General features: G+C 40.6%; 1 protein-coding gene across 1 annotated transcript in view; it reads right to left on the bottom strand.

The window, feature by feature from the left end:
- Nucleotides 1-1,552: 1,552 nt before the first annotated feature.
- LOC127052398 (cytosolic phospholipase A2 epsilon-like) overlaps nucleotides 1,553-27,964 on the bottom strand; it is a 38,915-nt gene continuing 12,503 nt past the window's right edge. The window contains exons 5-19 of the mRNA XM_050955996.1: nucleotides 26,139-26,181; nucleotides 25,235-25,292; nucleotides 23,307-23,473; nucleotides 23,100-23,186; nucleotides 21,325-21,363; nucleotides 18,590-18,724; nucleotides 16,470-16,606; nucleotides 12,926-13,148; nucleotides 10,439-10,553; nucleotides 8,703-8,840; nucleotides 5,682-5,789; nucleotides 4,844-5,035; nucleotides 4,137-4,303; nucleotides 2,096-2,282; nucleotides 1,553-1,761 (exon numbers count right to left, since the gene is read on the bottom strand). Of these exons, the coding sequence (XP_050811953.1) occupies nucleotides 1,553-1,761; nucleotides 2,096-2,282; nucleotides 4,137-4,303; nucleotides 4,844-5,035; nucleotides 5,682-5,789; nucleotides 8,703-8,840; nucleotides 10,439-10,553; nucleotides 12,926-13,148; nucleotides 16,470-16,606; nucleotides 18,590-18,724; nucleotides 21,325-21,363; nucleotides 23,100-23,186; nucleotides 23,307-23,473; nucleotides 25,235-25,292; nucleotides 26,139-26,181 (2,005 nt within the window). The remainder of the gene's footprint in view (nucleotides 1,762-2,095; nucleotides 2,283-4,136; nucleotides 4,304-4,843; nucleotides 5,036-5,681; nucleotides 5,790-8,702; nucleotides 8,841-10,438; nucleotides 10,554-12,925; nucleotides 13,149-16,469; nucleotides 16,607-18,589; nucleotides 18,725-21,324; nucleotides 21,364-23,099; nucleotides 23,187-23,306; nucleotides 23,474-25,234; nucleotides 25,293-26,138; nucleotides 26,182-27,964) is intronic.

Raw genomic sequence — 27,964 nt, 5'->3', positions numbered from 1 at the left:
ACTGATGTCTGGACCCTGAGCCGTAGATTTGCAGCATCAGGACTTCAGGTTTATTAGTAAAGTGGGAATTACTGTCAACATATCTTGTTTGTGAAATGCAGCGGCTGCTACAGTATGTTTTGTCATTTTACAGCTAACACCAGGTGCTCTCACAGTAGTGGAAAGACACTTTCCTTTAAAAAAATACATTTTTTAATGCAGCCTCCTGGCAAGCCCTGTCAGTCTTTGATCCCACATATAGGTCTGCTATCCACCCCAAGCTACGAGTGGGATGGAGCATGCAGGTACAGAGTTTGACTCTCCAGTATGCTGCTCTACCTAGGTGTCTGATTCACCCAAATCTAAGAGGGCTCATTACACAACTAGAAGCCATTCACTCCTCTGTTTGTATGACTGTGGGGGGCATTTGTCCTTATTGTGTTTCCAGACACTTTGACACAGACCTTCAAGATAATTGCTAAACTGAAAGTAGTTTTGGGAATCAAATGCCACTTGCATGGTGTGGATACTTTGCCTTATGCAGTATATGCACCACTCCTGAGTGCATGGCTCCTGCTTAAGTGCTTTCTGGGGCCCTCTCCTGGGTTCAGTGTTACCTCAGAATTGGGAACATAACTGGTGGGAAAGAAGGGGTATCTTTATGCAGCCTTCCTACATTGCCCCCTAAAGGCAGGAGGAATAAGCCCTGCAGCAGCTGACACGTCTATCTCTGCTGCAGGTTATGTGTGAAGCTGGATCTGTATGACCAGACCAACCACAGGAGCTACAGCAGGGAAGGTAAAAGAATGGTTTAATTGGGGGCTATTACAGACACTAGCAACAGTGGAAGGGAAGGAAGAAAAGGAGCATCTCCTGTTTTCCTCACTGGCACAAGAAAGTTTGGTGTGGACTGCACTAGAGGAAGGAAAGTTGTAGGGAAGAAACCACTCATTCAACCCATCCCATTCCCCTCAGTGACTGTGTAACCCACACACCTTCTGGTGTGGTGTTCTGTCCCATCTAGTGGCACTGAGACCACTTAAAGAGAGAGCAGTTGATGAGTTTGCTCTACAGCCTTAGCTAACAGCCAGCTGGCTTTTAGCTCATGCAGTAGAAGCTCATGCACTAAACTCCAGAGGTCCCTGATTCAGTCCCACCTGCCGACAACCAGGGTCTGTCGGCATTACAAATTGCACCTATGTTGTCTTGGTTTACTTTTACATTTTAAAAGGATTTAAAATATATTTCCTATATGCCATAAATTATACTGTATTAGCTTAGCATTACTTAAACTTCATTATTAGAGTTCTGGAATAATTTTAAAGTAGTCTATAAACAGCTTTGTTGTAATTAAATTAATTAGGGAACAAAGTATGTATAAAGTCTTCACAGATGGTGAATTTTGGTTATCTAAGTCAACCACTACACAGAGATGAAAGAGAATCCACTGAGGTATCCAAGCTAAGCAGCTTCTGTGGCGTGTAATGGTCAATCATCAGCAAGCTTTGGTCCTTCCATGTGCTGGGAAATACAGAAATCTCAACCCTGAAGATATAGGCATTTGGGATGGTGTCTACTTCTTCTGTTGCCTTTTCCTTTCCACTGCTGTATGCAAGGCCTGCAGAATCAGGTGTGCATTATTCAGGATGTTGTATTCACTTAGATTTACCAGCCGGTGGTAATTCTCATCAGTGTATGTCATTGCGAATGTATTATATGGGGAAGAGCAACTAGTAACATCAACTTTGCCCCCCTCCATCTCTGAGCAGCAGCGTGTCACACCTAGGAAAAAGATTCAACAGGACATTGCTGTGGTATTGGGTTTATCACAGTTTGATGACAACATTTTACACTAATAATAAGCAGATTTGTGAGAGACAGAATGAAACATGAGACTGAAACAAGGGCTGAGCATCTCACAGCCAAGGGACAGTTGATGATACAAGTAACAATGAAAATGGTAACTTTAACCAATGGAGAGGTTCATGGAATTGAAATGACCAGTGGGGACCCAGCCAGTAGAAAGAGTCATCAAATGAGAAATGGGGATCCAGTCAGTGGGTAGACCAGACATGCTGACCCTTAGTTAAATGTTTTGCAGCTGTTAACAACTTACCAGGTGCTTTATAATATCGGAAGGTGTCATTCACGAGTGGGAAAAATACCACAATGGGGCTTCCTGGGGTTTCTGAATCTTGAAACAGGTAACACTCCTTTAGATTTTTCCTATCTTCCTCACTCAGGAAAACTTTGGGGAATGGGATTTTCTGATCTGCATAGTATTTACAGGCCTGGTCCAGAGGCTAGAGCATTACAGAAGTGAACAGTATTAGAGCCCAAAGAGATTAAGATTATAGGATACCTATATGATACTCCTGGCACACCTGTGAGGCTGCACGTAGTTTGAGACCCATGAGATTATGTTAAATAACATCTACTATGTATTGTAGTTACCCTCCCCCCCACACCGCGAGTACTCAAAACAAAATCATCACATGATACGAATAGAACTCAGTAACTGTTACAAACTGTAAATAGAGTTTTAAAGCTAGACTAATAACTTGAAATATGGATTGATAAGAATTCTTAAAACAGGGTCTTGAATAGGACCGCTCTAACAAAAGTTTAGAGTACAGTATGGAGTGTCAGGAAAGCAAAGAGGCTGCATTAAATATAATTTATGGAATTTAGTCAGAAAAAACTACATTAAGAAAATGTTTTGGATTCATGGCTAAGTGCTCAAACATCAGGAAGCAAAGTTTGGTTTGTGTATGCAACCCCATACCCTTGTATATAAGTATCATGATAACGTTTTTAATTAGATTACATTTTCATTACCTACAATACTCTGACTCAAGTAACATAATATGTCTTACTTGATTCACATTCTGAAATGCACACATCATCATCTTGTAGTATTATATACTACTCTATATATGCTAAACAAATAGAAAATAGTTTGTATCAACATACTAAAATCTCAGCATCCTTCCTAGTGAGACTCATTTTATCCCAGTGGATGCCATAAGATGAAATGATGGTTTGTCAGGCATACATACTGTGTGTCATATAACTTGAAAAGTAGGGGCATAGCTATTGTCACTCACAAAAATGTCAATAGCCTCATTTTACAAAGATGGTCAATGTAAGCACATGACATTCCCATGCAGCCCCTAACAAAGTGAATACACTTAATATAAATATGCAAATTTGCTCCTTCCCTGGGCTAAGGCTTTATAGGTAACTTGATTAACTTAACCACAAAACCTAAGATTCTGCCTAAATTCTCCCCCAAAGATAGCTTCCAGAGCTTTCCCTGTAGTATCCCTCATTCCCAGCCTGTAAAATTCTTCTGCTCCAGAGAGGCTGTCATGTCATAGATATAGCTATACACACACACACACACACACACACATTATTACACACATACACACACACACACATCTAGTTGGAAGCAGCAGAAATTACTCTTCATCTTTATTCACACTTCTAGAATCTGAGTTTAGTGTGACTTGACAGAAGATCCCTGCATTCCTATGTAGCATCTTTGAGTTTTCCACAATACTAGCCATCTTGTCTGAGCTGAAATCATAATCAATTCAGTGTATATCACAACAGGTCCCTTTTACAACTCTGATGGAAAACAGACTGATGTCTTTCAGAAGATTCAATACATTCATAAATCAACATCAGACATTTCCAGCATAATAGAGGGAATTGGAACAATTTCATTAACTGCTACACTGAAAGACTCACCATAGGTGGAATGCATCTCACAAATCTCCGCCACTAAAAGAATTCTACAACCATATCCTTTTATTTTTGTTTTTGTTTGTTTGTTTCTAAGCCCTAGTGGTCTGTGATGATGAGATCACATGAAAATGAAAGTGAGATGTTTTAATTAACGGCAATGTGTAGATCAATGGTCTAAAACAAGGATTCATACCACTACAATTGGCAGCTGAATTTTCTCTCTCCTGGAATCACCTTCCTCTTCTAATGCTTGGAAATGGAAATATAGGGATTAAAATGTAATTAATTTAATAAATTAGTTGAAATAATTAAAATAACATAATATTTCTAGCTATTAAGTATTGGAAAGTTACAGGCAAAAGACTATCACTAGAGAAAACAAATAATAAATTGATTCATCTCACCAATGTCTGCGATCCTGCACTGTAACTTAAATGCAGGATGACGTCCACTTTCCTCTCTAGCCTTAAAAGTGGTGGGCAGCTGGTATTGATGAAAAATCCAGCATCTACCATGCCAAGGAGATCTGATTGCTGACTCAGCTGGTTGGGAGACATGTCTAACACAGTATCTAAAAGGCAAATATTTTTTTTCATAAGAAAAACAATGTATGAGCAAATCTGCAACTTCTTTGAAGAAAACAGAGTTGAAAAAGAAAGGGTTCATCCCACACTGTCAATTGAATTTCATTGCCACACTACTATAGCTCAGCTTTATCCTAAAGCAGTGTTTCCCAAACTTGGGATTCCACTTGCTTAGGGAAAGCCCCTGGCGGGCCGGGCTGGTTTGTTCACTTGCCGCGTCCACAGGTCCGGCTGATCACGACTCCCACTGGCTGTGCTTGGGGTAGCAAAAAACTTAGAGCAGCCCCGACAGTACCCCAAGGAGGTAGGAGTTAAGCCCTACCAAACTAATATCACTACAGATTTTCAGCCTTGCACAATTCAGGTGATTGGTCAAACAATTGTTTTCTAAATTAGATTCAAATTTTACTATTTGTGGTGGGTTAGAAATTAATGCTCATTCCCTTTCCTCCAAGCCCAGGCCGCCTCACTAAATTCCACACCCAAAACCACCTCAAAAGATACCATTAAAAAACCAGTGCTATTACCTTTCCATCTATAAAACTTCTCATTCCCCAGGTAGTCATTATGCACCTGGAATCCCTTGAGGAAATTGTGATATTGAGCAACTGAGAGGCGATCTGTTAAAGCATCTCGAAGAGCACTGGAAAAAGGGCCTTCAGGAGTGAGCAAGTGAGTTTTCACCTCATGTGGCCTAGTAGGCAGCACGGGCTCTTCCTCTGTACCAGGGGAAACAAGGAGAGAAAAGCTTGGGTTTCGTATAATTATTTTTGGGGTGTTGTCCTTGTATTTCAGTGATGGTTGAGGCAGGTATGAGGATGATTTATTTAACCAACAACAAACAATAACTTCTAAAGTAGTCATGGTACTGTTGTTGCTGTAATATTGCCTAGTTTTATTCTCTGTGTTGGTCTCTGGTTCTGGTCTATGCATGTGCTTGTCTGTAAGATTCAACAGCAAATGTGATGCTGCATCCTTTTCTGCAGGATGTGTGGTAACTTTCAACTGCCTGATGAAGCTTAACCCTTTTTAACACACTCTGTAGTTTTAGTACTGTAGTTATCATAATTGCAGCAATATTTTCCCCTGATTTGCATCCTCCTCCTTTAAGTCCATGCATCATGGTAATTCTCTTTCAGCTGAGGAGGATCCCATCAGTGCTACTCCTAGACCAGCCAAAAGAACTTAGCACAGCAGCAAAGGCATTCCCCTGGCTCTATCTGTGGCTTCTGCAGTAAGTGTTTAGAAAAACCTTCCTGGAGAGAAGATGTTCACACTATTTGACAGGCTTCACATGTCAGACAGGCATGAATCTCCAATTTAAACATGAATGAAAGACAAAGTTGAGGTATACAAATGTCTCACCAATATCAACTATTCTGTCTCGAGTCCACCTGTGCCAGAAGTCCTCTGAACTGTTGGACAAACTCCAGATGTATAACAGGTTCAGAGAAAATACACTGCTCCACATGCCTGTGAAGGGAAAAAGATTTTATGGAAACTAATCTAGTGAACGTTTGGAAGCATCTAACTGAAAACTGCCTTTTGCCTTCCCCATCAACTTTTTCAATTTTCTTCAGTTAATTTTTGAGGGAGCTTGAAAAGCACAATTCATACATTCCTAAACCTTCAAGTTTTAATATATTTGACACTTCAAAGGTGCTGACTTTAACTAATTAAAGAAGTCAACCACAGGGAGTGTTATATCTCTAACTTACCACAAGTAATGTTGCACTCGAAACAAAGGAAGTGATGGGAGAGAAATCCAGGTGTAGAAATACTCTCTCAGGAAGCTGAATAGAGCTTTATTGCAATAAGCCTGAGATCATCCCATCCACTTACCTTTTCTGGTGGTTCCCTAACTTCACTGAGCAGGGCTCTCCTGTCTGTACAAAAGTCGTCCCAGCCTTGAGTTGCCCTGAATCCCCTTTGAATGGGAATTCTCTGGTTATCCAACAGTTTACCCTATCAAAAGGAAAAGTCCCCCTGGTATGTTGAAGGGTTCTGCCATCTCCCCAAACCCTCCTCATCCCCTTACATTCCAGCCACTCTTTTTTTCCTTCTAAGATCAACTTTTCTGCCCACACCCTCTCTCATACTTCTCAGACTCACACTTTTGGCATCTCAGATGGGAGCTGCTCTGAACAGCTCTCTCAAATGGTCCCATTTGGAACCAAATCTACCATTTTAACTTTACCTTTGAGCGAAACACTCCATATGACTTAGTTTTAAACATGTTTTTAGGATATGTAGGCTAAGGCCTTACTACTTCCCAAGGAAGAGAAGATGGGAGTCAGCATGTGCATAGAATGTATTACAGTCTCATTTTTAATACTGCTGATAAACCCATATCTCCATTAGCTGCATGCTGGCTAGAGACACAAGGTCAAAGCTAAACTTGGCTGTGTCCTGAGAACTCAGAATGTCCTGAACTTCAGACTCTTTTTTTCTCAAATAACTCCATTCTAATGAGTAGCTTGAGGGTACTGGAATGAGGAAACTGGGGAAGGCGACTCTGATGTAGTGGGGGACAAAAGATGAAGATCCTGGAAGGGGAGCCTGGGATGAGGATCCAGAGGGAGTGATGGCTGGGACTGGCCAGGTGCAGAGCCTGGGACAAAGATTCAGGAATGAGGTAGGGAAGAAGAGACAGGACTGAGACAGGGACAGGACAGACATGTATGTGTGACCAGTAGAGAACATTCCCTTCCAGACCAGGAATAGAACCCAATATTCCTGAGTCTTATCACTATCTGCCATCAGCAAATATCTATGAAACCCCTCTTGCAAAGTATATGTCTCATCCTCCGCTAATGGCTGGTTCACATAAAGGATGACAACCTACTACTGCTACAAGTTATTCCCTTAGCTCAAGCGACAGAGGTTTGAATGGTGGTCCTAAAGTTTCCAGCACTGCTGATGACCCAGGTGGTAGTCAATATGACATCCTATGATGGATTTACTGCTTTTTCTTTTGCTTTTTTACATGATGACATAATATTTTTTCCACAGAACCCTGCCTCATGTAATGCACAGGATGAACTTGCTGAGGGAATGAATCAGAGTCATGTAGCGAAGGAATCCATGTCTTTTCTGGTGCAGAAATTGAAAGGTGAGTAGTGAACGAGGTAGAGTATTGCAGAATGAGAAGGGATGGTCTCCTGTATAAGGCAATTGAATGCTGTTCTGGAGAATTGTATTCTCTCATTGCCTCTGCCACAAAGTTCCTGTATGATGTTGGGCAAGTTACTTAAAGCAAACTATTCACACCTAATCACTAATTGTGTGTGCCTCATTTTCTGGGCGCCTGACTTGAGACTCTTGCATCTGATTTGCGGAAGCATTGAGCACACACAGCTGCATCTGAAGTCACTGGAAATTGCTTTCAACACATGAAGTGCTATCTAATGGTAACTACTCTGAAAAATCAGGCACTAGATATCTCAAATTGGGTTCTAAAGCACTCAAATACTTCAGAGATAAGCATCACAGAAAAGCCCATGAGTTCATTAATAATCCTGTATCCAGAGCAGAGTTTGAATGGTGTGCAGTAAATAAGGCCTGGAGCCAGACATTGAACAATGAGGAGAAAACAAAATATTGAATAGTTGCTCATTGAGTGAGCACCATCCACTCTACAGACTGTTGGAGGAACAGATCCTGTGGAAAAATAGTATGGAAACATGTCATTAAAGACTCTATCATAATTAGAGTGGGGTGAAATTTTTCATTTTAAACTTTTTTTCACCAAAATATGCAGAGTCCAGTCAACTGAAACATTTCACAGACTCATGTCAAATTTGCTGAATTGTTTCTGTAAAAGACAAAATACCGAAAAAATCTAAATCTACTGTTTTGACATTTTTTAAATGAAAAGTTACAATTTTTCTATTCAAAATGACTTATTTTGAATTTAATTTACTTTTTTTAAAATAACCAAAATCAAAATGAAATGTTTCATTTTGAGTTAAGTGAAATGTTTCATGGTACCTGAAAAAAGTGTTTTGACTTTTTTGTTTCACCAAAAAATGTGAAAAATATTTGGTTTGGTTTTGATTTTTCTGTTCAGCCACTGAACCAAAAAATCAGCTTGTGTACAATTTTATCACATTGCATATGAACAAGGAGGCCAAATTATAGTTGCACAGAAACTTTCGTTGTGGCATTTCCAAACTTTTGATTACTTTATTTTGCAATCTTAACATTCCTTTAGCATACTTATTTGGATGAGATAGATAGATCGATCGATAGATCAATAGATAGATAGATCTATCTCATGGCAGGCACTATGCTAGTACTGAATGTTACAGACCAACAAATACCCACTTCCTGATTATGGTTTTGTGTTATTACAGTAGGTTGACATTTCGCAGGACAATACATCACCATGAAGGTAACAAATCCGGTTTTCGGGGAGCCTCCTTAACAACCGTCCCATAAAGAACTCGCTTCCGAAATCCTCCGTGCGAACAAATGCTCCATATTTCAGGAATCCCACCTCATAAGGAGTGAACTCAACCCATTCTGCAAACAGACCCACACAAAAGACATTTAGAAACGTCTCCCAAATGACTGGAAAGAGAGAAACTGCTACTAAATGAATCAAAGAGTTTGAGATGGAATAAGCCTTCTGTTTTCTATCTGATCTTTGCAAAAAATAATTTACAAACCACCATCTAGATTGGACATTAGGAAACACTATTTCATTAGGAGGGTGGTGAAGCACTGGAATGGGTTACCTAGGGAGGTGGTGGAATCTCCATCCTTAGAGGTTTTTAAGGCCTGGCTTGACAAAGCCTTGGCTGGGATGATTTAGTTGATGCTGATTTAGTTGACCAGAGGATTGGACAAGATGACTTCCTGAGGTCTCTTCCAACCCTAATATTCTATGATTCTATGATCTTCTGGGCCAGATTTTCAAAGTTAGCTGCATGAAGCTGAATTTATGATTTTTTGTCTCTTTTATATGTGAAGTTACCTTATATGCAAGTTAGGCAACTAACTTGGCATACGCACACACAAATACATTGTTTTGTGTGTGTACATTTGGCCTGATTCTGCTTTCACTTTCACTGGTTTTACACCAGAGTAACTTCCCTGGCATCAGTGGAGTTAGCAGAATCAGGCCTATTGTGCGCATAAATTAGGTTTATACAAATGTATATGTGCAACTCTCTGTGTTTAATCTAGAACGTCTGTTTCAAAGTAAATGATTTGATTCCATATATGTGACACTGATGATCATGAAGGCAGATATTTTCTCTTTCACTAGCAGGGATGTTCTTTTCAAATCCAGTGCAGAGGTCTTTTTACAACACTGTGAAGAAAGCCCAGGGCTGAAAGAACATGGGGAAATAATGTTCTTTTCATCCAAGAGGGTGTCGTACTTCCAATTCAGCACTGAAAGGAAGCCTAGTACTTGATTTGCTTTTTTCTCTTCTTGGCTGAAGAGAAAAATACTGAAGTAGTGATGAGCAAAATTCAGTGAAGTCCTCTTGGGTCATGAAAACAGCATTTATTTCTCAAAATATTTCCAGTGGTTTCTTCTTCCAATCAGGCCAGATCATATTCTGAGAACAGCCTGTCTTATGATATTTCTACACTTATACTTCTAATTCTGATCAGAATCCTGAAATTTGGAATCCCCAAAACTCTCCTTAGCTGTCTCTTTGGGTATATCTACACAACAACCATGAGGCACAACTGCAGCACATGCAGGCATACCCGAACTAGCTTTGATCATGCAACGTCACTGAAAATAGTAGTGTAGTCCTGGCGGCATGGTGGTGGCATGGGCTAGCCACCCAAGTATAATCCTGCACAGGGCCCTATGTACGTACTCAGGTGGCTAGCCCATGCTATACTGCCTATGTTGCCATGGCTACCCTGCTATTTTTACCAATCTAGCCCCATTATAGCTAGTTAGGATATGTCAACATGTACTGTCCTGATTGCAGGGCAGACATATCCTCTGCAAATGTTTGTACAGCACAAATGGGGCTGCGATCTCTAAGCGCTTCCAGAGCGCAAAGAACAACCAACAACTGAACAGGCGTGCCTATGACAAAACCCAAACCATGGTAGATTTATAACCAAACACATCGCTTGAACATCATTGTTACCTTTGAAATCTAGAGTGCTATATTTGTCCCGGACATTGACTGCCACATAGATGGGCAACGGGTTCTGACCCTCTTTCACCGCTTCCCGCTGGTCTGAGAGTTTCTGGTTCTCTTTCTGTTTTTAAGAAAAATAGTTACCTGAGAATGTATGAAATGACACAGGAACTCTCTACTGAGAACTAGATTGCAGCATTTATGCCCCAGCCCTGTACGCAGGGTGGCACAGAGCCATGCCACCCCAGGAGAAACACTGGCAATGATTGTTCCTCAGGCAGATACAATCCCCCCCGGGCTACTCAATGCACACAGGCGTACACAGTCTGCACTTCCTGATGTTTCAGCTTTGTTTTATGAGCTGGTACAAGGAATGGAAGGAAGGGAAGAGCCACAATCCTGTCATCTCCCCAACTCCTTTCAGACAGTTTGTTCCCCCGGGTTGGAGTGGGGAGAAAATAGTCCTTACTTTTCTCTGACTGAAGGAGTTGCTATCGAGGGAGACCTTTCAGTGGTCATGTAAGGGGATGGTGAGTAGGTTTCTTCCATAACCCCATCACCCAGTGACTGCATAAGGGCCATCATAATCTGGTGCCTTGTCTGGTTTTAGAATATTATAGTGAAATACCTGAATCCCAACCAAGTTCTTCTCTATAAGGCTGTATTTGTAACAAGGAGATCTGGCTGTCTGGGATATTCCAAAGTCCCATGAACAGCAGACAGCTTTGATAGCTGCATGTCCTTGAAGATTATGGACAGTTTGACAGTTAAATAAACATGGTAAAGATTATTCAAAAGGAGGAAAAATTGGCTAAAGTATGCAGAAGATTTCATATGGATCTAGCATAAGACAGAGCCACCTAAACAATATACATGCTAGTTTAATGAACAACATTCCATAAACAAACACACACGTATATATTATAGTGTAGAAAGAGCACTGTATTTCAGGGCATCACTTACCATTATAGTATAAAACTAACCTATTTGCTGTTCTGAAATATGTATCATTTAATTATTTCTAAAAGAAAAAAAATCTACAAAATATAGTAGTATGCTTCATATAGTAGACCTTTTTGCAAGTTTCAGAAATGCTGGTTTTGAGTCATCTAAGCACAAAAACAGCATAGATAATCTTTAACTGGTAAAAAGTGTCATTATTTCACATTTGGCTATCTCAAGCCTGGGCAAAAAAACATTTTATGCTATTCTAGTGTAAAATGTAGGCTTGCACTTAGAACAAGCATAGACAACTTCACCCACTAATAGTATTCTGATGAGTGTTTCCTCAATTACAGTTATAGCAGTGCTGATGCAACCCTAATTTCCATACTGATCTTAAAAAGCATGCTTTACTTATTAAAATCTTGTGATAACCTGCAGCTGTATGAAATGCAACACAGAAAAAGCATCAATGACGTTGCACATGCCCACGTTCACTCACCTCTCTCTTAAGGTTGAGATGACATTACAGTGTACTTCATAGATAATTGTGAGCTATAAGACAAAACCCTGTGGCCATTCTACAGCTTTCGAAGATACATTCTCAATTTAAAAATCAGAATATTCCCAATAATCCCAAATGGGGGTCACAAGCTATTGTGGTGGAATTTCATGGCTCCTATGGTCAAGACTGAATTTGGAGAGTGACCGCTCCTTTGCAGGTGCAATATCCACTCGCAAAATTTGCACTCACACTTTTGTACCTATAATTAAAGTGTGGATGCAAAACAGGGACATACATCTCTAGCTGTGAGACTCTGGTTGTAGGTTAGGAGGTGCTACTGCTACTGCTAATGATACCTTGCTGTTACACAGGATTTTCATAGAAATGAAAATATTGTGATCTGCATCGCCAACACTTTTTGCACGTGCAAACTTCATCTGCAAAAAAGAGGCCTGGCCTCCAGTTTAACATCACAAAGTAGTTAAGGACCTGCTGCACTTTCAGTGTTCCTGCAGCCAAAATACAATTTATTTAATGTATCAAAGGGGTGTCCAAACTGGTTCATGAGTCGCATGAAGCTCTCTTACAGTTAAAGTGCAGGTTGCGGAGCCCCCCATGCACACCCCATTCTCCACCTACCAGACTGGGGTGGAGCTCAGGGCTTCTGCCCTGCGGAGAAGGGGGTCTTGGGACTTCAGCCCGGTGGGGAGTGCCTTCCAGAGCTCTGGGCTTCACCAGGAGTGCAGCTGAAGCCCCTGTCAGATGTGCCCCATGGAGCTGAAGCCTCTCTCCAACTGGTGTGCCCTGGCTCTCGAACTTCTGAAGATTGCCATATGTGGCTCAGAGGGTCAGTAAGTTTGGCCACCCCAATATATGGTATCATTTTATACCAAACCATTCCAAAACTAATTTGATTCCAATAGAATTTCCTGATGCAGATATCTCTACAGCACCACAGGGCATGCAATCTCTCCTCAGATTTATTGCTCCTAATTTTTATAGTAAAAGCATCTGCAGCTCACTGAGAAAATAAATAGATACTGTACCCCATCATGCAGCATATATTCAATGATCAGCCCCCACAGATCTATAAATGATGTCCTGTATCCCTCTTGTTTACGCTGACACAGCTGCTGGTTAAAATATTTCATGCGCTCCATAGAGAAACAACTCATCTTGCATTTGGTCGCACATTTCTGGGCTTCATGGATTTTCTCATCTAGATCCTTCTGTGACCAATACGCATCTTTATACAAGTTTGACATGGTCCTGGGGAAGGGTAATATAGAAAGAAAAACATTAACATAAACAAAAAATAATCTACAAAAATTCTGTTCTTTTTTAGAGTGTCAGTTTTAAGTGTTTCTTGCAGTTTGCGCACTACTCAGTTTTTTTTAGCAGTTTGTGGGGGGAAATATCATTTCAGGTTTCTATGAGTGTTCTATAAAAGGACCATGAGAGTAAATTTTTTTCTAGTGTTTGAGATTTTCTTTTTCCAACAACTGCAGCATTTTAAAGAGTGAAATTAATAGGTGTGAATCTTTAGTTTGCATAGATTGGATAATTTATTGTAGAGAGCTGAAATTTTATTTTCTATGTTTATTTTTCATGATGAATATATGTTCGTTTCGACTGATGACAGTATCCTGGCATCACATTATAGTCAGCATCAATTTTACGGCACCCCTTAGAATATGGCTCTCTGTTCTGGATGCATTGCCTAATGCTTAGCAACCCCTTTGATCTTGCTGGCCTTGTGAGAGGAAAAGGAGAGATGAAATGTAGTCTTGTGGTGAAAGTGATAAGACATAACCAATGTGGGTTCAAATCCTGGCTTTACTACTGGGTTTGTGTGTGACAGTGGGCAATTCATTTCTGTACCAAATGTGATGCCAATTTTTAAAAAGATCTCCAGAGGTGATCCCGGCAATTACAGGCCGGTAAGCCTGACTTCAGTATCTGGCAACTGGATGAAACTATAGTAAAGAACAGAATTGTCAGAAACATCGATGAAAATAATTTGTTGAGGAAGAGTCAACATGTTTTTTGTAAAGGGATATCATGCTTTATCAATCTACTAGAATTCTTTGAGGTGGTCAACAAGTATGTGGAGAAAGGGGATCCAGTGGATACAGTGTACTTAGACTTTCAGAAACCCTTTAACAAGGTCTCACACCAAAGGCTCTTAAGCAAAGTAAGCTATCATGGGGTAAGAGGGAAGGTTCTCTCATGGATCAGTAACTAGTTAAAAGATAGGAAACAAAGGGTAGTAATAAATTGTCAGTTTTCAGAATGGAGAGGTAAATAGTGATGTCCCCCAGAGGTCTGTACTGGTATCAGTACTAGTCAACATATTCATAAATAATCTGGAAAAAGGAGTAAACAGTGATGTGGCAAAATTCACAGCTGATACAAAACTATTCAAGATAGTTAAGTCCAAAGCAGACTGCGAAGGGCTACAAAGGGATCTCACAAAATTGGGTAATAGGGCAACAAAATGGCAGATGAAATTCAATGTTGACAAATGCAAAATAACACACATTAGGAAACATAATCCAAACTATATATATAAAATGATGGAGTCTGAATTAGCTGTTACCACTCAACAAAGAGATCTTGTAGTCATTGTAGATAGTTCTCTGAAAATAACCACTCAATGTGCAGCAGCAATCAAAAAAGCTAGCAAAATGTTGGGAATAATTAAGAAGGGGATAGATAATAAGACAGAAAATATCATATTGCCTCTATACAGACCCATGGTATGTCCACATCTTGAATACGGTGTGCAGATGTGGTCACCCCATCTCGAAAAAGATATATGGGAATTGAAAAAGGTTCAGAAAGTCAACAAAAATTATTAGGGGAATGGAACAGCTTCCACATGAGGAGAGATTAATAAGATTGGGACTTTTCATCTTGGAAAAGAGATGACTAAGGGGAGATATGATAGAGGTCTATAAAATCATGATTGATGTGGAGAAAGTAAATAAGAAAGTGTTATTTATTCCTTCTCATTACACAAGAACCAGGTGTCACCAAATGAAATTAATAGGCAGCAGGTTTAAAACAAACAAAACAAAATATTTCTTCACATAACATACAGTCAGCCTGTGGAACTCTTTGCCAAAGGATATTGTGAAGGCTGTAGGATTCAAAAAAGAACTAGGTAAGTTCATGGAGGATAGGACCATCAATAGTTATTGGCCAGGATGGGCAGCGATGGCATCCCTAGCCTCTGTTTGCCAGAAGCTGGGAATGGGTGATGGAGATGGATCACTTGATGATTATCTGTTCTGTTCATTCCCTTTGGGGCATCTGGCATTGGACACTTTTGGAAGACAGGATACTGGGGTAGATGGATGACTGTTCTTATGTTCGAGCCACAGCCCCTTGCTTTTCTTTTATCACATGCAGTCCTATTGTTAGGAGCATGTGGCATGATTACATTACCCTAATGCCACTGCTTATTAGAGTCTCTCATCTTCCTGCTCTTTAATATAAGCTTGGGGAGGTTCAGAGCCACAGTCTGAGCCCAAGGTGTGAGGAAAAAAGTTATGAACCATAACATTTTTATGTCACATAATTTTTGGGGGGGAGGAGTCACTATATCGCAGAACCCCCTACTTCGAATTACCTCAAATTTGGATAATTAATTCTTCTCTGGATCCTCATGTTAGACAACAATTTTTAAGACAATTAGAATAAGCATGTGAATTTTAGAGCACTTAGAAAAATCAGCTGTTAAACCATGCTGATTAAACTTTCTAGTGCAGGCTACACCTAAGCTAGTCTCAACCTTAACTACAGTGGTGGTAACACCTCACTTTAAGACCATCATTTATCTTATTACTACCCACTCTGGGCCAAAGGCTGCCAGACAGACCGACCAATGTTTAGGGTGAAATGGAACTGCACTGCCCCAGGGAACTCTGGGAGGGATAGTTGATCCCATCTCAAATGTATGGCATACAGGACAAATATGCACACTGCACTGCCATGCTTCCATTATACAGTCAACCAGCCCCACCTCGTAACAGTGGAAGTCCCGACCAGCAACAGACAACAGTGGAAAAGGGTTTGGACCCAAAGCTATAAACAACAACAAATCCCTAACAACAGTGCTTAAACACTACCCATTTTCTTCAGATACAGCTGGTGCAACTTATTAAAGGATTTTAACTGCAGTAGATAGAAAGCTGGAAGATGTAATAAGTCATTTTGAGTAAGAGGCAGATAAAGAAATGTTAGACAAAGTCAAACTTTCAAATTAAGGTAATATTTAATGACCTGTAACTGAAAAGCAGTTTGTTAGATTTTCTTCAAGCTTTGCAGAATCTCCACAGCCATTCTGGCAATTTTCAGACCAAACCAAAATGTCAAGACAACTTATGGGGAAGGGCTAAAATCAGGTTTTATAATGGAAGTTGGTTATACTCTTACCTATGGAGGCTCTCCATAATAGAAATAGAATTACAATCTTTATGATGGAGAGCTGCTATTACCATCTCCATGATATTTTTTTTACCAGAGCTCTTTATATCAACATCTTACAGAAAGATTAAATAAAAACTCTGATTGAGTCCTGCTTACCATGTTGTGCCAGACAAACCACTCATGTATGTTGCACAGTCTAAGACATTTAATTTCTTGAGACCCAATAGACTTCCATATGTCGTTGTAAATGATCTCATTCCACCACCTGTTGTCATGATGGCCACCACTGGAATCTTTTCAACACAAAGACAGAAAGATGGTGCAAACCAAGCACACATGATTACTCAGAACTGGAAATGGACCGGAAATGGAACACTGGACCCAGTTCAGTTCCAAAATGTCATAGTTAAGGCCTCTCTGTTTATTAGATCAGAACTGGAATGGCAAATCCAAATACATCTTTCCTTGGGGTAAGTTTGGAATCAGATATGGATGCAAACCCAGTGGGTCAACCCTGCCTCTATAGAGAAGGGCAGGAATCATGGTAAGTTCAGGTGCTTTCATTAATGCAAGAAATGTAGTATTCACCCCCAGCCATTTCATTTCCATATTGCTTCATTCTATTCTATTCCCCCTTTCTTTTTTTTTAAATCTCCTTATCAACCTGTGAGAAAATTCAAAAATTGTTGTTTAATCACCCCTGACAGGGACCTTTTTTTAAATTTTTTTCAGGATCATTAAGTTACTTAAACGAACTGAAATTTTGCTTTTGGAATTCACAAGCTTGCAACAGAGGGCAGGTGTTTTAAAAAATATTCACTGGAGAGGTTAACCGAGCCCCTTGAAGGGGTTTATCACTCACTCCACAATTGATGGAATTCAAGAAATGCATTAAATACTTGCTAATTAGTTTAGTTAATGTGCATGGATATTTATCATTCAAGACTACTTATGGTCCAGAATGGAACATACAGGTACGAGCCCCAGAACTGGAGATGGTGTACACCAGCGGTAGGCAACCTATGGCATGTGTGCCGAAGGCGGCACGCAAGCTGATTTTCAGTGGCACTCGCACTGCCTGAGTCTTGGCCACTGGTCCAGGGGACTCTGCATTTTAATTTAATTTTAAATGAAGTTTCTTAAGCATTTAAAAAACCTTATTTACTTTATGTACAACAGTAATTTAGTTATACATTATAGACTTATAGAAAGAGATCTACTAAAAACATTAAAATGTATTACTGGCAGGTGAAACCTTAAATTAGAGTGAATAAATGAAGACTCAGCACACCACGTCTGAAAGGCTGCCGACCCCTAGTGTACACATTACAAAATGGCCAGACCTATGAGACACACATACGGTGCTCCTTCCTCATAAAGACTTCACTGTGCTGCCCCTGCAGCACTGGGACCCCTTGCTGGGCAGTTAGACACCAGGCTAGGAGTTATATGAGTCTCACATGTGCCGCTGCAGTGTACAAGCTCCTGAGACACACATTGCATTTAGATACAGTAGTCTTTAATTAGCTAAGTAATTGAGGTCTTTGCAATTGACCTAGAATTCAGGAGTTCCGAAACTGGTACTCGTACCACCGGTGACACGTAAGCTTAATGTTCCATCCATTCACTTCACAACAATTTTTTAAGAAGCTAGTATGTGAATCAATACAGTTTGGGAGCCGCACATAGTGTAGTCATCTTAGCCATATGGAAATGGAGGAAACCTTCTCCAGACCCCTGAAAGGCAACTATCTAACCCAGCTTTCAAGTTTACCTCCCAAACGGCTGAGAGGATACACCTGTCCAGAAAAAGTGTCAACAACAATAATTTTTATACTTATGAAAACATAACTTAAGAGTCTTTTGGAACAGAAACACGTAGCTGCAGGGTGACAGGTTACAGAGGGGTAGCCATGTTAGTCTGTATCAGCAAAAACAACGAGGTGTCCTTGTGGCACTTTAGAGTCCAACAAATGTATTTGGGCATAAGCTTTTGTGGGCTAGAACCCACTTCATCAGATGCATGCAGTGGAAAATACAGTAGCAGGTATATATATATATATGCATCTGATGAAGTAGGTTCCAGCCCATGAAAGCTTATGTCCAAATACATTTGTTAGTCTCTAAGGTGCCACAAGGACTCCTCGTTGTTTTAGGTACAGGGGTTGCACATGCTTCAGCTATTATTTGTTTATTAGCCACAGTTGCTGTCCAGTTTGTTGAGCACTCACGCAAGAGAAGGAGAGAGTGGACACTCAGGATTTCACTTCACATACCTCATGGTCCTGCAGGTCCTCTTCTAGATGGAGAACGTTTTTCAGGGCAGCAGCAACATATTTCTTTCTTTTGCACAGAAAATCCTTCTCCTCTGCACACAGGTCATACCCTAAGCGCACATCTAGGTCTTGTGGACAGGAACAATGACTAGGAAAATCACATGCATTCTTATTACATATTAATATTGCTAGTCAATTTCAGGACTTACACCACAGAAAACCCTAAACATATGTATAGACAGAACTTTTCCATACTCCTATATAATCAGGTTGATATAACATAATAAGCAGAGAAGAGGATGATGTCAGTATTAGCTGATATTTTAATTTTATTTTCTACAATCAGCTAAAGTTATATATTGCAATTTAATGAAGTGGAACTTCTGCTTTACCTCTAAGGTTAAAAACCTAAAGGGCCATATTTTCATAGGAGCCTCCTGAATGATGACTGCAAAATTGGTGGAGTGTCATCACCCTCTTGTGGCTATCACAGAATTATATTTACATTTTTAACATCTCTGAAGTATATGTAATCATAACGCCCTCTACTGGCCGCAGTCTATGCAGGGTACAGGGTTTAATCCTGGCCCTATTGAAGTAAATTGGAGTTTTGTCATTGATTTCAATAGGGCCAGGATTTCACTCTAGAAACTCCAAACTTCCTACTCAAGCATGGCTTTTCAAAGCTAAGCACTAGTAGATTTCTTTCATGTCTAGTTTTAGTCACAAATTGCAAAGCACAATCTTATTCAAGGAGGAAGATTATGGTCATGTCAAATTTAAGTTTTAAAAACAAAACTGTTTTTAAAGTTATCCAAGTGCAAAGATGAAAAGTGCATAGAAAACATTTTTTTCCTTCACCAAGATAACTCAGAAACAGCTATGTGGATTTTCTTCAGCACTTCAAATGAAATTAACATTTGGACTAAAGGCTTGAAAAATCTAACAACAAAATATTAGTTACAAGCAGAATCCTGTGTAGTCTGCGACAGTCTGGACCTCAATTATTCAGCACAACTTTCTTATTTCACTGCTAAATTCTACATTGGAATAGCAATTTCTGCTGCATTATGAAATGAATAAGAGGTTTCTATTGCAATAGACAATTTTAGAAGTTCACTGCACTGACTGTAATATTCATTTAAATATTTAATGCAATACAAACTCATTTTGAATTTATGTTGTGCTGGTGCAGAGTTTGGTACTGGTGTGCCATGCAGATCAGGAGTCATGCAGCACTACACTATTTTTCATTTTATATTAACATAGATTTTGATGGTGATTAGTAGGATTATCCTTTCCTCATCAGATGCAGAACCCCATATCTAGCTGCACCAGCAATATTAAGGAAAATCCTGTCCCTAGCTCAGTGGCTGCAGATGGCCATTGGTACAATGCTACTTGTAAGGTACTGCGGCATGGAGAAGATGAGATCTGTGGACTCTATACAGGGACTCTGAGCTGCTGTGCATCCTAAGGACTGGCTCACAGAGCAAAGAATGTGGGCAGGACAGGGCTAGGCTGGAGGCAGTGGACTCATCACTATTCAGATCCCACCAGAACATTCATGATGGAATGCGGGGGGAAGAGAACAGTGTGACACCAACAGATCTCGATTGTGTTCGAGATCGAACCAGGGACTTCTGGAGCTTACTGTGTGAGCCTCTACTGCATGAGCTAAAAGCCATATGGCTGTTAGCTAAGGCTGTAGAAGACTCATTCATCTCTCTCTAAGTAGTCTCGGTGCCACAAGATGGGACAGAACACCACACCCAGAAGGTGTGTGGGTTACAACAGCATGAGCTATGACAGCCTTAGAAGAGTACTGGTAAGCAAGGAGCAGCTACTTTACACTGCTGAACCAGGGTCTGGAGCAGAGAGATCATTCCTTTTTCCCATTCACAGAACCCAGCTACTTGGGCTTGGTGCAGTTGGGAAGGGTTTGCCCCTTAGTGATTATATTTAGTGAACTCAGTAATACAGGGCTGTTATTGGTGCTGTGACTGGAAGATAAATTAATAAGCAGATGTAACACTAAATTGAACTGCTTGGTATAGTGGGTATATAATTTTTAAGTGCTTTGAAATTAGTTACACATTCTAAAAGAAAGTTATAGATAAGTTTATTGTTTGGCAGCCCGAGGTATTTTCATCAGCTTGAGCAGCAGAAACTAGTCATTTCTGGTAGACAAATGGATCAAGATGGCGGTGGTGGTGAGGGACTCCCCTATAAAAATCATGAGCTAATCTGCAGTGACTGCTGTAAAGCCTTTTTTTAATGCAGAAAAAGGATAAACATTGCTGTATTGTGATTGATTAAGGCCATGCTTCAGGAAGGCACTGAAGTACATGTTTAAGCCTCTCCCTGTTCGGGAAAGGATTTAAGAATGTATTTAACTTTAAGTAGGTACTTTAGTGCTCTCCTGAATAGGGATGCTTTCTTGAGTTGGGACCTTAATCTGCCCATGCTATATATTACATAAGATTATGGATAACCTTAAGGAAGTGAGCAACATATCAATCAGTGTGTGCACAAATTGTTAGCTACCCTGTCTAATGTAGTTTCTATCTAATGTCCAGTGTCTTATATTGGGTATGTGTTGTGCATTCTTTTAAAAAATACATTCTAGTTTTCAATCAAAAAATGTTTGTTTTTTTACAAATGCAGAAAGTGGCATGGGCAAAGCTTGGCTGACAATGTCACTAGCATCCAAAGAAACAGGAGAAGAGCTCTTACCAGTCTTCTGCCTTCACATGTAAATCAAATCTTTTCTCCTGAAAAACAAGAATGTAACTACGAAGGTACAGTCATAGTTTTAAGCTTTCCTTCCTTTCCTTCAGCCTTGAGAGTGAGCTTTATTTGCTCCCCAACAAGGCACAGTAGCCACAAAATTGAGTCTCCCAATAATCCAAGAGACAAATAGCTTCAAAACCACTAATTTATTTGTAATAGAATTTATTCTTAGTAGCTCAGTATTTCCCAAAGGTTTCAGATAACTGTACCAATTTACCTGACTGTGACCTCAGGTACCAGCCAGTTCCCTCCAGTGCCCATTCAATTATGTAAACCATCAAAAACGCAATGAAGAGTGAAATCTTGGAGCTCCCAGATTCAGTCTCATAACTGCAAGATTTTGCCTAGAAACAGTCAAAGATCTATTGTGTATTAGACAGTGCACTAGTGAAAATAAGATATACCAGGACCCAGCAGAAAGGCTCATGATTAAGACAGAAAATGGAAGCCTAGCGTATGAGTCTCAAAAGCCTGAAGTATCAGAACTGGAGCTTGTTTCTGTGCTTAGGAAGCATATTGGATGCCAGGTTGTTGCAAAAAGCTTTGCCAAACTGAGAAAATTTGATTTTTTCTTAGAAGTAATATTTTGGGGGGGAATTGAAGTGCTTGTGCCCACATTTATGTAGGCAAAGCAATTAACTGCACATGCTAACCATGCTAATTGGTATTTGCACACACATCTTCTACCTGGACATGCAGTGGACAGGTTTCTGTGTGCAAATATGTGTAAGCCTGTTGCATGTGAAACTTAGCCTCTATTGTTTAAAAATGCAGTTGTTACAGTCCTTATAATATTCTTTGTGTGTCTGTATTTTTTTTTTGTTTAGTACAATGTGCTGTACATATGGTTGACATCAATACATCCTTCTGAGACAGAGAAAGCTAGATGGATAGCACTGATGGCAAGCCAGACATTATAAACTGCACCAAGAAACTCCTCTTCATCATAGGTCACCTTCTGAAGCAAAAGGACAATGGTTGCCTCAAAATCTATGAAGGCAGACTGGCCAGCTTACTGTACAGCTGAGGAGCTGCCCTGAGAGGCAGAGTTGGGGAGGGCAAGGGAGTGCAGCTGGGGAATTAAGGAGTCAGAATACATACAGGCTGGGGAATTGGGGCTCCCTGCTGTCCAGCCTGCCTCTCCTCTTTTTAAAGGACAGTTCAAGACACATTTGCACAACACCAGTATTTTTTTAATAGCATTGGCCCAGATTGTCTTTTGGAGATCTGGACGCTGAAAAGACAATGCTGTGGCATCATCCACCTTCACTGGCCCCACAAAATGTCCCTTTACAGATGCTTCTCAGTGCAGAAGGGGGTCAACAAACTGTTTATGGGAGGTGGAGATGGAGCAAGGGAGGTATTACGCTCAGTAACACCCTTCTCTGCTCTGAACTCAGCTGTATTATCTATCTCTGTATCCTCTGTTATCATGTGCAAGGTGACCCAGCCAAACAACAGCATGGCCTTTAGCAGTGCCTATGCTGCTATGGAAAAAGGAGCCAAAGAAGCGGTAGCCATGCCTGCAGCACAGATCCCAGCTCCATGCAGAAAGAAGCAGTTCCTTTCTCCAAGGAGAAATTCATAGTTTTTTTTCCCTCTTAGTACCCTCCTGCAGATTTTTTCTGTAGGAGGGGATAATCTAGCCCTTTATTCTTACATTATAATTTTTAAATAGGTCATTGTTAATTCCTAAAGCCTGGCAGCCGGCACTCACCTCTGCTATTGTTACTCTCTCTCCCATGGGGAGTGAATTCAGCATCACAACTGGGGAGCCTGTGTTTATAGAGTAGGTACAGGTACGCTGGGGGCAAAAAAAAAGTTTATTTGCACAAAAAGGAAAGGGTTACCCCGTTCCCCCATCAAAATAGATCATGTTATCTACTTATTACTATTATGTTTATAAAGGACAGTTATAACATACAGCATTGTAACGCTTCTTCTTCGGTAGCATAACGTTCAGTGTTGGCTCCATATACTTGACATAGTGGAACTTGGTAGGAAATGAAGGGCTAATGATAGCATCAGGGCCCAGTGTAAGATCCTGTGTTCCTTCATAGGAACCTTTCACCGTGAGGGAAAGGTCTTTCCCTGAAGGAAAAAGAAAAAGCACACAGAGAACCTTATTTTTATCTGACTGCAAAACTATGCTTACGTGATCAAATTTAAGAAAACACTTAGGAGTTTTCTATATTGCATTCAAAGAGTCCATCTAATAAGCCAAGAAAAACATAATCCCTCTAGAAAAAAACCTACTACTTAGCTAAACAAAATGAAACCTAATGTATACAAGTGTGACAGAACTAATGCTCATGAAAAATAACTACCATGCTTTTTCATGCTAAAAAAGGGGACATGGTAGTTAATTCCGGTTCATAGGTCTAGCTCATCTACTAAGATATTAATACTAAATGTGATCTGCATAAAATAGTCAACTTCTGTACATAGTAATAAGCATCTGTATGATACGCTAAACAATATCTTCAAGCTTTTCCGCAGCACACTGTATTTTATTGCCTTTGTTCCATAATTGTAATGTATGAAATAGGCTTACATTTTCAAAAGTGATGCCTGATTTTTGGGTACCCAATTTGAGACACCTTGAGGGATCCTGACTTTTAGGAAGTACTGAGCACCTGCCCACTGAAAATCAGGTCCTTGTCAGATGTCTTCAGTTTAACATTAATATCACCATCACTTTTAAAAATGTAGGCCATACAATACAGAGCAATTTATTCAATATGACGTGGAGACATCAAAAATATTTGAATCAAAGGGATTAAAATAATCAAGCAAGATTTTTGACAGATGATATGCATAGGTAGGATGTAGCTGAAATTAGGATGAGAAGGAGATTTGTATTGAAGGGAACAGGAGTACTTGTGGCACCTTAGAGACTAACACATTTATTTCAGCATAAGTAAATTTGTTAGTCTCTAAGGTGCCACAAGTACTACTGTTCTTTTTGTGGATACAGACTAACACGGCTGCTACTCTGAAACCTGTATTGAAGGGGTTCATACACATGGGGTTTTAAATAAAATTTTTTGTGCACTATACTCCAGTGAAGTAAATTTCTACTATAGCATTTTATATTATACACACTAACCAAGAGTTCTTGTTAAATGAGCTCATAGACTTGTTTCTTTCGTTCCATTTGTTTTATGTTTAGTTCCTTCACAGACAATAATAATAATAATAATAATAATAATAATCTTCCTTATAGTTCTTGCATGGGTTATTATAGCATCATAATGCTGACTGCTCAGCACATCTGAAAATTGTTCTGGCACTAAATCTGGATTTAGAAACCTAACTTTATGGGTTTTGTTTGTTTGTGTGTTTGGTCTGCCCCAATTCTACACATGGCATGTATGCTCTACAATGGATTTGTTTATTGCATGATCTCATAATACTGGATAAATTAATACAATACAAAGACTCTGAATTCTTTCTATTATTAAAGATGCAAAAATTTAGGGCTCTGAATTATTTCCTGTTTGCTAATGAAAACCATGTTGTAATATACATCAGCTAATTCAAGGGACCAAAGTTAAGGCTGCTATCATAGAGACATAACTCTGAATGTCCTGACACTTGTGCGATTAAAATCTTCTCTTTAGAGTTGTTTTAATGTAGTCTATTTGCATACAGCCACATAGATGTATGTGATGGAGTCAATGTAATCCATAACAGAGATCACACATCTTTCTGTAGTTGTTAAAAAGTTCAAATCATTTGAAAATATTATTTTATTCCATGCATTTATTGTAATGATCTATAGAACACATATCACTATAGCAGTGTAAGTATCTAGTTATTAACAGCCAGTTAATAAAGCAGTAACCTCACTTGATTTATGCTGCTTCTTCTCATCCACCTGAACTTCCAAACAGCAAAGTGCACGAGACTATAACAGAGAAGAAGAATAAAACAACTCATCACAGAGAATGTCTCAGTTTGAGATTCCATTCCCCATCCTAATCTATTACTATCTGAGCTGACTGTGGGGTTTGAACACTGTGCAGGCAGCACTCTCAGTCCCTGGAAGAGCTAATTGCCTGGCACTGCTCAGCACTGAGCCCTCTAGTCAATGATGAGTGAAAGTGAAAGGCTCTGGAGGAATCATTTCTAGTCATCAGTGGGGGCCGATGACAAACTAAATGGTGTCTAGAGTTAAGTGTGTGAGGATGCAAAATGGCAGCACTTTTAGGGTCCTAACAGGGATACAGAAGACCAAACAAGGGAAAAACATAATTAGAAAAATCTACTGAAAGCACAGGAGTCATTGGTGGAAACAGCCCTTGTCTAAAATGTTATTATTAATGTTTAGGTGGCAGTAGTTCCTCTGTCACTGTATGAAATTGTGGTGGACTGATGTCTGGGAGGAGCTGACAGCTACACCTATCTCAGCGTCTCCCACTGTAAGGAATGGGGTGGGTGAACTGGCTATGAGGAGGTTCACAGTTAGACCACTTCCAGTTTTTGCGAGTAGGAGTGACTGTGTACATTTTTGGAGGAATGCTGGCTTGAGGGAACTCACAGCTACTCAAATCACAGCCTTTCCTATCATGGGACACTCTAAGATATACACTCTAAGAAGCAGAGAAATCATAGTTACTTCATTCCCAGCCCATCTCAACAGGAAAGAGAGGGTGTTGGCCTGCTGACTGTGGAGCTGCTCACAACTACTCTAGTCCCACCTATATTACCAGTATTGCTATAGGACAGGAAAGATCATAGAACAAAAAGTTACCACTAGTGCTCCATTAGTTACGATGGCTTCAGGAGGGCCTGAACTAGGAAACAAAATGAAAAATACATATTTCATGGCTAGGTTAAATCAAGTGACCACTCTTTTCCCCCTGGATGTTTATCTTGCTTGTCATTCATATGGAAGTGTGGGAGTGATAGCGAAGACCAGGTAACAAGAGTAATTGTGGCAGACATGTGATGCAAAGTTCCTCACAATGCTTGCTTTGACTATGACTACAGTTCCTGTTATTCTTGTTCTTCTAAGCAGAGCTTTACCATTGTGCCAGAACTGACTGATATGAAGAAATCACAATTTCAAAACAATTTTGATCATGCTTGATAATGGGACTAAATAGTTTTTCACAGTGCTATCACAGTCCCATAACCATGTAAATTGGACTCTTAGTTTAGCCAGTTAAACTCCACCTCTCAGGACAGGCCATGTTGTCAAGTACATTTAATCCACCAACATTATGCTAGTCCACTAGGATATACATGCTGAGAAGTGTCTTGATTCTAAGTGTGACACTACACCCCCGTATTCTTCATAGAGATATTGTTATGATGTGATTATGGCATAACTAAGATCTATTTGGGGCAAGATAAGGCATGTGAGATATCATTGGAAAAGTTGTGATTTACTGAATATGATTCTCCTATTTGTATGCATGTATCATTTCTGTATCTAAAGTTAGGAATATTGACTGTGTATCAATTACAAGTGGGTTCACATCCGGGGAATGCCCACCAGCCAGAATGCAATCAGTCTAGAGCAGTGGTTTTCAAACTTTTTTTCTGGCGACCTAGTTAAAGAAAATTGTTGATGCCCATGACCCAACAGAGCTGGGGATGAGGGGTTTGGGGTAGGAGGGGGCTCAGGGCTGGGGCAGAGGGTTGGGGTGGGGAGAGGGCTGCAGAGTGAGTCCAGGAATGAGGGGTTCAGGGTGTGGGAGGGGGCTCTGGGTTTGGGGGGGGCTCAAGGCTGGGGCAGGGGGTTGGGGTGCAGGAGGGGGTCAGGGATCTGGACTGGGGGGTGCAGGCTCTGGGGTGGGGCCAGGGATGAGGGGTTTGGGGTGCAGGAAGGGGCTTGGGGGGGAGCTCAGGGCTGGGGCAGGGGATTGGGGCATCGGTTTACCTTGGTGGGCTCCCAGTTAGCAGCACAGTGGGGGTGCTAAGGGAGCTTCCTGCCTGTCCTGGTGCTGTAGACCACTCTGTGCCCTGAAAGCGGCCAGCAGCAGGTCCATCTGCCAGGCACAGGCACCGCCCCCCAAAGCCCATTAGCAGGGAACCAGCCCATGGAACTGGGAAGCCAGTGCTTGGGGTGCGGGCAGCACGCGGAGCGCCATGGCCCCCCCACCTGGGAGCTGGACTTGCTGCTGACCACTTCAAGGGAGTAGCGTGGTGTCAGAACAGGTAGGGACTAGGCTGCCTTAGCTGAGCAGCTCCGCCGACGGGACTTTTAATGGCCTGGTCGGTAGTGTTGACCAGAGCTGTCATGACCCAGTGCCTTACGTTCTGCAACCCAGTATTGGGTCTGGTCCCACAGTTCGAAAACCACTGATCTAGTTGGCTCGCTGTGAGGAAAAGCCATTAGACAGAACAATAGGCCTTTGAAGATGCTAATCTCCCACCTTCCTGGGAAGGTTTCCTGAGGATGTTACAACTAGGCCATGGCTACACTGGCGCTTTACAGCGCTGCAACTTTCGCGCTCAGGGGTGTGAAAAAAACACCCCCCTGAGCGCTGCAAGATACCGCCATAGAGGATGTGGAATACATGCAGCGCTGGGAGAGCTCTCTCCCAGCGCTGGTGCTGTGACCACACTCGA

Source organism: Gopherus flavomarginatus, chromosome 5 (genome assembly GCF_025201925.1).
Source record: "Gopherus flavomarginatus isolate rGopFla2 chromosome 5, rGopFla2.mat.asm, whole genome shotgun sequence".
Taxonomy (NCBI): domain Eukaryota; kingdom Metazoa; phylum Chordata; order Testudines; family Testudinidae; genus Gopherus; species Gopherus flavomarginatus.
Note: the sequence above shows the minus strand (reverse complement) of the source record. Positions and strands in the feature narration are given on the sequence as shown.